Source organism: Cyprinus carpio, chromosome B15, assembly GCF_018340385.1.
Source record: "Cyprinus carpio isolate SPL01 chromosome B15, ASM1834038v1, whole genome shotgun sequence".
Classification (NCBI taxonomy): Eukaryota; Metazoa; Chordata; class Actinopteri; order Cypriniformes; family Cyprinidae; genus Cyprinus; species Cyprinus carpio.
This window is the reverse complement of record NC_056611.1, coordinates 6242346-6256951: the sequence shown is the minus strand read 5'-3', so window position 1 is coordinate 6256951 and position 14606 is coordinate 6242346. Positions and strand designations below refer to the sequence as shown.

Genomic DNA, 14606 nt, shown 5'->3' with positions numbered 1-14606 from the left:
TATATATATATATATATATATACTTTCCCTTAAATTTGGCTTCTAAAGGGGACATGCAAAAGATTTTCTTTTATCTTCAGTTTTTGTCATATGTGAGGAAATAAATCTCCTTCTAAACCTGCAGACTTGCGTTATTAATTTGGAATACAAGTCAATTTATGTGACTTAAGTGAGTGTCTTAAACTCAAGTCTCAGTATTGATTTTCCATTTCTTGCTATTAACATTATTTTTCTTCAGTGTAGATTCATACCACGGGAGCTCTGCGTCTTGTGCCTTTCTCATAGCGTCTTGGGAGACGATCAGTTTCTCTGCCCCATCCCATTGCCCCATCCTCCTGGAAGTATGGCAGCTCTAAAAGCTCTTCACATGACAACCTGCCAGATGGATCCATTACTAGGCAGGACTATAAAGACACACACACAAACACATACATTTCTTCAGACCTTATGTGTGACATCCAACTGCATTACTACACAACTAGCCTACAAATAAAAACTATGCATTGTGGCCTTTTTATGGATCTTCTAGATTAAAAAACTTGTTTTAGCATTTTATTTAGCATCTTATTTCCATAAAGAGATGGTTTTGACATATTGTTAAAACATTATACAAATATAAATATATATATATATATATATATATATATATATATATATATACATACATCCTTTAGATTTTAACATGTTGGCCATTTAGAATTTTGTTGAAAATGCTGTATTTTATAAACACATAAGCAAATCATTATTAACTTGACACAATCATCACCATGTCCTGAAAGAGCCTGACGAGCCTCTGTCAGGACTACCTAGTAGTAAAAAATAATAATAATAATAATAACATACTAGCTTTTAAATTTTGATATAAAAAGCAACCAATCATATTTCAATGGATAATAACGTTAAATCACAGGGGTCCCCAATCATATTCCTGGAGATCTTGCTTCTTCACTGGCTAACAGATGTGATTAGTCAGACAGTAAAGACCCTTTGTCTGTTGTTTACTTTAATATTTTATGCTAGGAAGTATTTATTTATTGTGCTTAAAGGGATAGTTCACCCAAAAATGAAAATTCTGTCATTAATTACTCACACACATGTTGTTCCAAACCCGTGAGACCTTCCTTCATCTTCGAAAACACACATTAAGGTATTTTTGATTAAATCTGAGAGCTCTCTGACCCTCTCATAGACAGCAAGGATCCTACCATGATCAAGGCACAGAAACCTAGCAAGGACATCAGTAAAATAGTCCATGTGACATCAGGGGTCTAACTGTAATTTTATGAGGCTACGAGAATACTTTCTGTGTGCAAAGAAATAAAATTTGTGTGTAAATAGTATTTTTTTGTGATTTAGCTCCATTTTTGTAAATGATCGTGAGAAATGTGAATAATTAGTTGGATTTTAACTAATTGTTATTGTTGATTTTTGTGAGAAATGAAGAAATTTGTATTTAGCTATTATTTATGGAGAGCTGGAAAAAAAAAAGTAAGGTGAAAATGCAGTTTCTAGAGACAATATGCGTTTTTATGCATTTCTAGACAATTGTAATTTAAAGCTTATACTTAATATTTTTCTTAGAAGCTGTCAATATGATTTGTCTGTGTCCGTCTTGTGTCCTTGTTTATAATTTGTGTCTTGTGTCCATTTTTTGTAACTGAAGATCTGGAGCAATATAAATTTTCGTTCTATTTTAGCTAATTGATAGGTGGGAATATGATGTTTATTAGGTATGACGGTGTTAATTCATTTCAGATGTGTTTGTTTAGTGCATTTCACTGTAAATATACTTTTGAACCTAATTATTTATGTAGGCTAGGGTTTAAAAAAAATGACAAAGGTGTGTTTACCAAACCATAGGTGAACATGCTGAGCGTTTATTATAATTTTAGTAGGCCGAATGTTGAAGATGTCATGTAAATTTATTGTGTCTATAGCACCGTTTCTGTAACTGAAGAACTGAAAATAAATAAAAGGCGTAAGTTTGCCACATCAGTTAAGTGAACACGAGTGCAATATCTACAGAATACAATATTTACAGAAGCTGTCAGTAAGTTTTCTACAAATTTCTTATGTATATACTCTATTGTAACTTAAGATCCTGAGCAAAATGAATTGTTCGTTGTAAGTTTGATAAAATGTTTTAAGTTATAATTTGCTTATCTATGTAGACATGTGAGTTTTCAGTGGCGGCAGCGTGATGGGTTTGGGGACCAACCGGCATAAAAAGAAATCAAACTGAATAATTAAAAACAAGTTTAAATGGGTAAATCTTCTATACATATTTTTGATTCTTCATTTTCTTTCCTGACATACTACAATTCATGTTAAAACACACTAGACATGCTTATTCTGTGCATTTTGAACACTTTTTGTATGAAATTGTATTTATTTTATGTGCTTTACATGCTTATTCTGTGCATTTTTGTCAATTTTTGTTTGGATTTGTATTTATTTTGTCATTAGGATTTGGGCCTTGATTGACGCTAATGTGCTGCTTCTGCTGCCGTTGTGAATGCACACATTAATTTACATGCACGGCAAAAAAAATACATGCCGCTCATGCTTGCAGTGTGAAAACAGTGCTAGAGAGTCGTCATTCTGTGGCCTCCGCTCCTAAAGCTTAGCTAGGTATTGGCTAAGTAGAATGGAGTGTTGCTAGGCGTGTTGTATTTAGGCCTCCACTCTGCAGAGCTTCACAAGCCAGTTGATTCTGATTGCTAGACTCTCTGTGAGCTTTCTTGGATGTTGGCCTCAATAAGAGCATAGTTAGACTTCCTTTTTCCTTTAAAGGTCTCTGTTCTTGAGAGGCTTCGGTCTGTGGTGTTGCTGGTACAGAGGTGAGGACTCCTCTGAGTATTTGACTTGGTTCAGCCATTTAGGCACTCATCCCTTCAGCATGGTAGCATGGGCATTCAGTTCACCAAAAGCGCCCTCTAGGAGACATAGCATATGCTGCATCCCTTTGCCATGCTTCAGGAATTCCTGCATGTCTCCTTCAGACTAGAAGTGGATGACGCTTTTTACAGGTGCCCTTTTATACTCTCGGGCACACCTGTCGTGACGTCATATGCTGCCGTCTGCCAATGTCAAGTATATTGTTGTGTTTAGACTCATGCTTCAGACACTGGTCATGCCAGAGACATTCCCCAAAAGCACCCTCTAGGGGACACAGCGTCTCGTTCCCCTTTTCAGGGAACCACACGTGTAACCTGAGACATTATTTTTGCTTTCTTTGTGCACAAAAACTATTCTCATAGTTTCGTAAAATTACAGTTGAACCCCTGATGTCACATGGTCCATTTTACTGATGCTCTTGCTACGTTTCTGTGCCTTGATCATGGCAGGACCCTTGCTGTCTATGAGAGGGTCAGAGAGCTCTTGGAGCTCATCAAAAATTTCTTAATTTGTGTTCCGAAGATGAGTGAAGGTCTTTGGAACGACATGAGGGTGGACTATCACTTTCAGTGACGAACTGTCCAGATGTTGTTTGAGTTTTAGTTTCTGTTCATAAATGTTTTATGAATTTTGTTTTGTGCTATTTTCAACTACTCAGCATCCATGCCACTACGTGGTGCTATGATAAAGTCCTTTGCTTTTCAGCCTATGTTTCAGGAACCATAGTCGGGGCGCCGTAACAGGGGAAAGGTTAGGACGATTTTTTATTTACTTTTGTTCAAACTCTTCCTAACCCAGTCTTCACCAGACTTTGCACAAAGTGATTCTACACCATGCAGGCAAAAAAAAAAAAGAATTGTAATATATCCAAGCATTGAAAGATAATTAGTTTGTATGGCATCACACATTTTCATGAATTAACATGTTTCTGCCAAATGCAAAGTCCAAAGTTTCCACCATTTTGAGTTATTTAAAAGCCTACTTATCCTATGTAGTTTGTCTGATTTGCACAAAATTGGGTATCCACCAATCTGAGATGCCCCTGAGAACTTTTTTTTTTTTTTTTTTTTAAGATTTATGATTTGTTTAATCAATGTATTGATATTAGCAAATATTTATGTGGCCCATAATTACTTCTTGTTGTCAATGCAATGTTAAAACTTCGCAAATCTTAATATATTCACGGACAACAGGAAATTCTGAGGAAACATGCCAAATTTAACAAATTCTGATTCCTTGGGAACTTCTAAAAAAAATCACCCATTTATATCAACCATTAATATAATCGATATCAAAGCCATTTGTTTGAATACTAATGTTGTCCATCAGAAGGAGCCACAGGATAGGCCTAATTAAAACATCTGTGTAAATAGCTCAGTATATTAACTTGAAATTAAAACGCAAATAATTTTTTTTAGTTTAACAGAGTTTAAAGGGGTCATATGATGCTGCTAAAAAGAACATTATTTTGTGTATTTGGAGTAATGAAATGTGTTTATGCGGTTTGTTTCAAAAAACACATTATTTTCCACATACTGTTCATTATTGTTTCTCCTCTATGCCCTGCCTTTCTGAAATGTGTTGATTTTTACAAAGCTTATCGGTCTGAAAAGCGAGGTGTGCTCTGATTGGCCAGCTATCCAGTGTGTTGTGATTGGCTGAATGCCTCAAGCCTGTGACGGAAATGTTACGCCCCTTACTATACTGTGTATACAATTTAAATTCACATCTCGTACACTTCAATGCACTCTGAATGGAACATATACGTTCGCTTCGAACTGGAATCATGGCGGAATATCCTATGATGTCCACTTCATGGGGCACTTACATTTGAATAGAACAAATGTCTGAAGTGATAAGAGAAACATATGAAATGTGCAAAGCAAGGGGGCACGAGGACTGGAATTGAGAAACGCTGCTCTACACTGCTCAGAACTCATGTTTGAATCGTCAGTGGCAAATCCTTTACATATGTAAACATACTTACAGTCTGTGAGTCAGAACAGCCTACATTGTAGTCTTCTCTCCCAGGATCAGGAAACAGTCCTCCATAAAATGTGCTGCACACATCTAAATATTTGGGGTGAACTGTTCTGGAACAGTGTTGTAAATACAACTTAACCACTGATTTCTAGTCGTGTCCTCTTTTGGAAGACCAAACAAAGTATTTTCGCTTTTACAATTAAACACATAGTGTCTCCACAACATGACGGCGGCAGCGGCAACAGCAAGAATTTTACGTAAAAGTTACGGCTTCTTCTTTGCGTGAACATTTGGGTGGCATTATGCAAATCTTCCCACATCGTGAAGTAGACATGCTGGGGCATGTTAGAATGAGCTGTTTTAGGAGGGCGTAGTTGACTCTTAACTTTTATAAATATGTCTTTAGATTTGAGACTTTATTCTTTGCAACATTACAGTTCTTCTTTATGGACCAAGGGCTTGTAACACTCCAAAGAGAAAGGAAAAATTGAAATCGCATCATATGACCCCTTTAATATAATCCATTTGTAAAGAATTCTCCAAAAAGGCTTACTGATTTTTAAATGTTACCTTTTTTTGTATATCTCAATGAAATTGTGTTTGGTTGCTATATAGACATAACTGAAGGTATGCATTTTATCAGTTCATAAATTCCTTGGAAATCAATTTCCTGATTTAGACGTTGCTAGTGCCATACTGTAATGTTTGACAGCATTGTGAGAACACCGTGTTTTAATCTAGATGTGAAGAAGTGAAGATTATTACTGGTCCCCTGTCTGTGGAAAAGTGGCATGTGAGACTTATATAATCAGTACCGGTGCTCCCTATAAACATAGTACACAGTTTGCGTAGGGCACTAACTCCCAGAGGAGGCTCCATCCCAGTTGCTCAAAAAAAAAAAAAAAAAAAAAAAACACTTTTGTTCTATATTAAAATTAACTTATACATACATAAAAAGTAAACATGAACATCATCAGTCTGTCAGTCCATTGCTGTTGTTACACTTACAGGATGATCAAATCTTTGTTTATTATTGATCAAACAGTTAAATTAAATATCCACTTTAATTTTTGGCCACTTTTTTGCAATAGAAATGCTACAGCCTCTATAATTTCTTCAAAAAACAAAACAAAAAAACATGTGGACATCACAACCCTTACAAATATTAACCATGGTTTTATTGTAGTAAAACTATTTTCTTTTGTGTGATTTCTGAATGCTTGAGACAATAAAATCAAACTGTATTAATAAAATCATGGCCATAGGTAACTGTCTATAGCTACAATTGTAATTTATAAATGATACAATTTAATTACAATTTATTTACTTTTATATTTTATTAAAGATCTATTTTGACCCCTATAGTAGGTGTTGTTGTTGTTGTTTTGTTTTTTTATAATATTTGAGGGAGGGGCACAACAATACAATTCTGCTTAGGGCACCTATTTGGCCAGCAGCGGTCAAAAATATATAATAAGTATATAATAAGCATGTATTGATATCTCACCTTCATCACAGTAATAGCATGAGGAGAAACACCATGGAACCTCTTCTCTAATGGCTCCTACAACAATAAAATAAAATTTAGTTACATTCCATACTGATGTTTTTTTTTTTTTTACAAGTAGGTGTGTATTTTTGTGTGAATTTGTGCTACCATGGTATCAGGCTCAGGGATGCTGACTCCACTAAAGAAGACATTGGAGTGGAACACCTGCTGATGCCGTGGGATCAAGTCACCTATCGAGGTCAAAGTTCAGAGGTCAAGAGTCAGTGTATAACTGTTTTTTTTTTTTAATTTTTTTTTTTTTTTTTTTTTTATGAGATTTAGACCAAACTTTAGTCATACAAGTGAAATGAAATATGCTCTTAAAGCATATAAGTTCAATGTATAATAATTATCTGCCATTTAATTCAATTATGATATTTTTTATACAATAACATTCACAGTCATATGACAGAAACAAATTGTGACCCTGGAGCACAAAAGCAGTCTTAATTCGCTGGGGTATATTTTTAGCAATAGCCAAAAAAGCATTGTATGGGTCAAAATTATAAATTTGTCAAAAATGCCAAAAATCATTAGGATATTAAGTAAAGATCATGTTCCATGAAGATATTTCGTAAAGTTCCTACTGTAACTATATCAAAATTTAATTTTTGATTAGTAATATACATTGCTAATAATTTATTTGGACACCTGTAAAGGCAATTTTCTCAGTATTTTATTCTTTTTTTTTTTCTGTTTTTGCTCCCTCAGATTTCAGATTTTCAAGTAAGGTATAATGTACATCCAGCCGGTTGTTCTCGCAGAATAAACCCCCAACAGGGAGATCAGGACCCCTTATTACACGGCTACTTGCCACATAAGTAAATAATTAGACACAAAATATTGATTTGAGTTGAAATATTTGAACGCAAAGCTTCCTTGAAGACAGCATTTGCAAGCAAGTGGCAAGTTCAAACTAGATGGACATTTAAGGCAAACAGTGCAGTCAAACCATTTATTAGACAACATTTCACTACAAAATAATTAAGCCAATAAAAGAATTAAGACGAAAATGTTTTAAAACCTTACCAGTTTGTTAGTTCTCTTATAATCGAGTTTTAATATTTTATTAGCTAAACAAACACAAAGCTTCCACCAAGAAAAAAATTGTTCAAGCAAGAGCACAGCTCCGACTGCTGTTACCCGGATGAGCCTGTGTTATTAGCTTTTACCGGCTGTTATCCAGGGATAACATACCTTGGAATGTTGCGACTGACCAATCAGAATCAAGTGTTCCACAGAGCCGTGTAATAAATAGTTGTATCTTGGCCAAATATTGACCGATCCTAATAAACCATACATCAATGGAAAGCTTATAAAATTGACACTTAAGACAGGTTTTGTGGTCCAGGGTCACAATTGTAGTGACTACAACTGCTAACTATGGAAGCTTGTTTCTGCCACTGAATAGTAATTGTAACTTTTTATCTCACAATTCAGAATTCTTTTCTCACAGTTGCGAGTTTACTTTTCACTTTTTTCTAAGAAATTTGTGATATAAACTTGCTATTCTGATCATTTTTTCTCACATATAAAGTCACAATTGCATTATGATGTCAAATTCCAAGAAATAAATTTGAATAAAAATAGTCTCTTTTTTCTCCCTAATATAAAAAGTCACAATTACCTTTTTTTTTTTTTTTTTTTCTCTGGCAGAAATGGGGTTCCACCAATTAGACGATAACCAACAGTATGTAAACAGGACAGTTTCTAATTATTGAAATGTTTCAAAATATCTTTGCTTTAAATATTTCTTTTGTTAATTTCCAGTTTTTAGTTGGATTTTAAATTCCACATTTTAAGCGGTCTCAGACGTTTGGACCCTTTTGTATATAAATTTCAACATTCAAACTTCTTCCTTTCTTTTACTTTTAGTACCCAGTGTTTTTCGTATGAGGTGCAGTTGATCCACGTCAGAACGTCCCGGCCAAAGAGGATTTCCAGAAAGCAGCTCGGCAAAGACACAACCGAGGGCCCAGACATCCACTGGGGGACCGTACTGAGTATCTCCGACCAAGAGCTCTGGGGCCCGGTACCATCGTGTTGCCACATAATCAGTATAATCATCACCTGGACCAGCTGTTTCAAACACACACACACACACACACACACACAAACACACACACACGTTTTTACAGCTATCTAAATGAGGACCTTCCATATACTTTTTGTTTTTATACTGTATGCAGCTAGTTATAAATACTATATCCTAACCCACTTACTAACTCTAACAGAATTTGTACAGATTACTATACTTTATACTCATTTTTTTATTTTCTATTTATTTATTTATTTATTTATTTATTTTTACAAATGAGGACATCCTGAAAAGGAGGTTTTGCGAGAGCTCATTTCTGGATACAAATTTGTCCCCAAAACATGTATAAGTAGCTACGCACACATACTGTTGATTCAGAATTACATGTGCATCATACAGAAAGGATTACAACATGCTGATGGATAGACCTTGTGTTAGCCTATAGTAACAACATGCTGAAACCCAAGGATGAAGCATGTAAGCAGATCCTGACTGGCTGATTGCACCTGTGAGGCTTCACGCTGCCCTGAAAGTGAGCTCAGGACACATGACAGCTGATATAGGTAGGAAGTATAAATAAGTCATTAATGAAGTGAAGATGCTAAATGCACATAAATGGCTAGAGAGTGAGTGACACTTACTGAGGATGCGAGCAAAGCCAAAATCACATAGTTTGATCACACCGGTCTTGGTTAGAAGAATGTTCTCCGGTTTGACGTCACGGTGGATACACTGGTAGACACAGACAAAGACTGAGATACATACACATAATTCCCACTATAATAAGGCAGGGATTTTTTTAAAGACTTCTTCTTTCTAAAAAAAATCACCTGAACACAGGTAATATAGGCTAACTGATCTAGCAAGAATGTAGCACCAAAACAGCTCAATAGCCGCGTTTCCACTGTCGGGCTTAAAGCGGGCGTGCTAGTGCGTGCCAGGGCCAGTCGCGTTTCCACTGTCACTTCCGGGGCTTGATCGTGCCTCGTCGGGGCTTCTTCAGGGGCAACGGCCAGGGTTTTTTGGCCCGACGCAAACCTTGGGCCAAAGCAGGCCAGCTGGGGCTAGAGGAGTGGTTATGAACAAAGGCGGAGTTTCTCCGCGAGCGGAGAGTGTCAGCGCCGTTCATTTCAGAAAGATAACAGCTATAACATCAACATTAAAAACTTTTAAAAATAAGCTGAGCTCAAAACTCACTTTCAGTCAGCAGTGAGTGTTTGAAATAATGCGATCCGATGTGGATTATAATCATCATAAAAGGCAGAAATATTTATAAGCGATGTAAAAGACTATGCACGCTAAACATTAACGTTACCATAATAAACATGGTAAGTGCAACCACTTGAAGAAATCAGACGTCAGCTTCTTATTCTCTATCACAATTGTGTATTTATTTAGTAACATGTTTTATCTGTCATAAGTCTCGTCTCGAGAGTTTAGCTCCGCGTAGCATGTCATCAAAATATAATAATGATTTTTGTTCGGGAGCTTTTATAAAAAAAGAGTTATTATCATTCATTCTAAATGTGACGTATATAGGCTGTGGCTACAAATAAACAGAAACAGTCTCGACTGAATAAGCAGGCTATTTTCATAAGCGTTAAAAATAAATAAATAAAATAGAAATACATTTATTTCTGTGTGATTAATTTTGAGTCCTGATAAATTGATTCATTATGCTCACTGTATCACTTATAGTAAAACATCGATGCTTTTGAATTTGAATATTTAACAAAGCATGCAAACAAAAGGCCGCTGTTACCATGTTCGTTTTGTGATCGTGCATGTTCCAGTGACTTATTTCTGATTAGTTTTCTGATAACTTCTCTTTGTTGGTGAAATGATGGGGTTGCATGACGTTGTTCCTGAGAGGCGTGTAAAGGGCGGGTTTTAGTGATGCGCAGCGGAGCTTCTGGCCCGACGGTGGAAACGCTGCCCTATTCTGGCCTCGTTCTACTATTATAATTACTATTACTATCAATGAATACAATTTGACTTATGCTTCCATGATCACATTCTCTGAAAGAAGATACGGAGCAGAGATTGGCGGCAGCGAGTTATTGATAGATTTCAGTGATTCAAGTGGAGGATTTTTGAAGCACTTTTGTCTTTGGTGCACTTGGTGGAATATATGCAATTCAAATCTTTATATGTCTGTTTATTGAAATCGGCATTCACCACGTGTTTTATTACAATTATGGTTACTGAGATTATGAGCTTAATTGCATCATTTTGATCAAAATATAGCTAATGTTTAATTGCAATATAAATGTCATAATATTCACATTACGGTAACATGTAAACATAGTCACTGACTAAGTGACTCCTTCATTACAAAAATACATTAAAACGAACTGAGAGCCTGCTGTATGTCATGAGATAAACTTATTCCAAGACATCATTTTTTATTGTTAGCTGTCTCCTTCCTTTTCCAAAAATGAGGTTATTCAATAGTGTGACTTTTCACAGTTGTCTGTAGCATTCATCAGTGACACACACTGGTAGAAAAAAAAAGAGAGCTAGAGAGATAGAGATAGAGAGGTTGGACATACTGACATTGTGTTTGTGACAGAAGTTCACGGCCTGTAGAGTTTGCCATACAATACTCTTGAGTTGTGCCTCAGGAACCCTAAAGAGAAAAATGGCCAAATGTTCACATCAAGCCTCATAGATTCTGCTAACTACAGATTAGCAGGATCTAACATTTTTGGCATAGATGGCAGGATCTAAGAACAGTTTTCTAAATATCAGTACAGCTCCCATATATCTGCAGTAACCATGGGCCTGTAGTCAATGGCAACCTGTTCCTTTGTTTTGAGAAGCAGCTAAGGTTACGACTGAAAGGCCTTCTGGGAAAGAGAGAGAATGCTGGGCAGCCACAGCCTTTGTGGTCTGACCAGTTTAGGAGCTTGGAAACACAACACTAGATACAGTCTATAGAAGTCAGCATGAAATAACATTCAAGAATCAAGAAATCCGTCAAGGAGCATACCAAGTCGTAGGAGAGGAGGGGTTGAAAAGAAAGAGCGATGGGTGAAGTCAGCTGAAAAGAAAGTTGTTTCTAGGGTGAGACAAGTTATTACATTTGACTGGAAGATTACAGAGGAAAGCATTTTTTGCAAGAAGACTAGGAACGCAAATAAATAGGGTCAGTTTTCATTTCATGGTGATTTTTGAGATAACAGTATAAACATAATATAGTTATGAAACATTTTTTTTTATTCTAATTACATGATGTGTTGATTAATCTAATGAATCACAAATTAATTGCGCATAAGTTTTAGCTGGGAAATTACCCCCCATAAGATATTTTGAAATCTAAATATCTAAAAAAAAAAGAAAAGACACTACAAAAAATAGCTTTAGAAATATTTATAATTGAATTCAATATTGCATAAATACTACAACAATATTAAATATTTAATATATACAATTTAATAGGACAATTAGAAAAAGATCAAGGGAAGGGGGAAATCAAGAAAAGATTGGAATATCTTAAAAACAAAACAAAACAAAAACTACTGAATTTCTTTAATGTTTACTGTCATTCATTCATTCATTCATTCATTTGTTTATTCGTTTATTTATTTATCTATTTATTTATTTTTACATAAAAAAATATATTCTGCTGTGGATATTGCTAGGGGCTGCATTTGTGAGTCAAGTACCATTCTTTATATTCAAAGTATATATCCTAAAAAAAAAAAAAAGAAAGAAAAGGAAATGTGACTGACCCTCTGGGGTGTTTGTCCAGTTCATTTAGAACAGTTTGCTCACAGAATTCAAAGACTAGATGAAGACGTCTCTTTCTCCTGAAGACCTCAAGCAAGTTCACCAGATTCACATGCTTCAGCTGCTGCATGGATGCAAATTAAAATGATTATGTATAAATGTGTAAATGTTTGGTGGATTTGCAATTAGTAAGCATACCATCTCCATATCTACCATCTACCTTCAGCATGCGGATTTCTCTCAGTGCGATCTTCTTGATGACTGGGTCATCCTCAGACTCAACAAACTTTTTAATGGCCACTATCTGACCGGTGTCCCTGTGTCTGCATTTGAACACCACTCCATATGAGCCCTCGCCGATCTTAGCCAGTTTCTCATACTTATCCATCTCTCAGAGAGCATGAAGAGTTACATACTGCAAACAAACAATCATACAAAGTCATGCTGTATGGTGTGGAACAAATAAAATATCAAAAAATGAATTCAAGTTTAAGAAGAAACACTACAGCATATGGCCAAAAGTATAGACACCTGAACAAACTTCCACACATGCTTTTAATTTCAAAATCCAAGGCCATTAATAGGGAGTTTGCTACAATAATGTCGGGCTGATTTGCTCTCATTCAGAGCATCATTAGGTCAGATGCTTCTGTTAGACTATTTATATATGAAACTCAGTCTGTGCACAAAGGCATTCAGTGTCATGCTGAAAAAAAGGAGCCTCTCCAAACTGTTGCCACAAATATGGAAGCACAAAATTCTCTAGAGTGTCACTGAATGGCGCGATTTGTTTCCACAGTAACAATTTATTTTGATGGCCCCCTACTGAAATTCTGTTTACTGTAAGTAACTTTGCCTCTAATTCTCATCAGAGTATTAGTAGACTGTTAAGTTAGGGTTAGTAGAATAATTTGCATGCACTTGCAAAGTTAGTCGGTAGAATATCTGTAGGGGAAGATGACAATAAAGTGTTATAAGATATTAAGCTGACAGACCACTAATACTGTACACTAATGACTGCTATATGACATGGAGCTGCAAAGTCACAAAATTTCAAAATAAAGTGTTACCATGTTCACCAAAATTCCTGGGAACTAAAGCTAAGCTAAACTAAAGATAAATTAGAGAGGAGCATCCACATAAGTTTGCATGCATAGTGTTAATTTATTTGTTTGTTGTTTTTGTTAATTCGAGTGTATGTATGTATATATATATATATATATATATATATTTTGTTAATTCGAGTTATATATATATATATATATATATATACATACACTCAGTTGTCTTCATTAAAAAAATGTCAGTTAATTATGTCAGGTATCTGACAAAACATTCTGTACAGCTAATGCAATTAACATTAACATTAAGTTAATATAATCAATTGCTATAAAAAAAAAAAAATTGAAATAAATTTAGGCCTATATATTTCCAAAGCTTAAAAAACATATTAAAGCAAATATTTGTCTTTATTAAGCTAGCTAGTTACTTTAGTAGTATTAATGTTTATATTCATTCACACTGTCATAGTTGTCATCCAGTAGGCTTGAGTCTTCAAAGATTTTTTTTTAAATTTGTCTATTTAATGAATACCTAATTAAATATTTATGAGAATGAGTTTATTTAATAAAATATGCAAACTGTTTATCATCTAAAAGACTTACCATGATACCAAGAAGGAGAAAAAAAAAAGTCTAATTCAAAAGTTAAAGTGTGAACGTGAATTAGAAGCACAATAAGTTACCTGGTCACCTTACCTGAAGAACGACTCGTGTCAATTACAATTCCAAAACTTGTGTTTTACAGAATAACAGTACTTCCTCTTTGGCTGTGAACATTATTTCACTGTTTATTACAGTCGCAAATATTTCTCATGAGCTCCAAACACGCAGTTCTTTCAGTTCAGTGCCTGCACTTTCCTGAGGCATCGTCTTTCAGAAAGCTGCATCCTAGTAACCATAAGCCGTCATTCCGGTAGAACGGCATGTGGAGACGTCACACTGGATATTCGTCGATTTATTCACTCCAGCGAGTCCTTTTAGAAGCGTAGTTACGCGCAGACGCCGTGAAGAAATAAAGGAGAAGAACTGGCAGGACCTGAGCGGATCTTTGTCAAGCTGGGTCAGGATCTGAGCTCTAGCTGGTGTAAGTGATCGCTGAGCATTGTGACACAACCCTTCCACCTCTGTGAGGCTCATATCTGTGTGCGCTGGCTGTGCACTGGGGCTCTATTGTACAGTGGTGTGAAAAATTGTTCGCCCCCTTCCTGATTTCTTATTTTTTTGCATGTTTGTCACACTTTAATGTTTCATATCATCGAACAAATTTAAATATTAGTAAAAGATAACACAAATGAACACAACATGCAGTTTTTAAATGAAGGCATTTATTACTAAGGGAAAACAA

General features: G+C 35.4%; 1 protein-coding gene across 3 annotated transcripts; it reads right to left on the bottom strand.

Annotated features, from left to right (window-relative positions):
• Nucleotides 1-245: 245 nt before the first annotated feature.
• Nucleotides 246-14467, bottom strand: LOC109103469 (cyclin-dependent kinase-like 1). Of its 3 annotated transcripts, none has more exons than XM_042739000.1 (9): nucleotides 13945-14467; nucleotides 12421-12615; nucleotides 12203-12324; nucleotides 11025-11097; nucleotides 9110-9200; nucleotides 8309-8509; nucleotides 6539-6621; nucleotides 6389-6445; nucleotides 246-404 (listed from the first exon to the last, which is right to left on the bottom strand). In XM_042739000.1, exons 2-9 carry the CDS (start codon nucleotides 12586-12588, stop codon nucleotides 246-248), a joined length of 954 nt encoding a protein of 317 aa, XP_042594934.1. In that variant the 5' UTR covers nucleotides 12589-12615; nucleotides 13945-14467. The 3 variants fall into 3 exon arrangements, with proteins under 3 accessions (XP_042594934.1, XP_042594936.1, XP_042594933.1); XM_042739002.1 differs by having other exon boundaries at nucleotides 12203-12321; nucleotides 13958-14467; XM_042738999.1 differs by having other exon boundaries at nucleotides 13958-14466.
• Nucleotides 14468-14606: the final 139 nt, after the last annotated feature.

What these genes read in the sequence shown, in the direction of transcription:
- LOC109103469 (XM_042739000.1), bottom strand. Translation starts at nt 12,588, where the DNA reads ATGGATAAGTATGAGAAACTGGCTAAGATCGGCGAGGGCTCATATGGA. An exon ending in ACTTCTGTCACAAACACAAT is followed by an intron (nt 9,201 to 11,024) that starts GTCAGTATGTCC and finishes TGTGTCTACCAG; the next exon opens with TGTATCCACCGTGACGTCAA. An exon ending in TGGCTTTGCTCGCATCCTCA is followed by an intron (nt 8,510 to 9,109) that starts GTAAGTGTCACT and finishes TGTTTGAAACAG; the next exon opens with CTGGTCCAGGTGATGATTAT.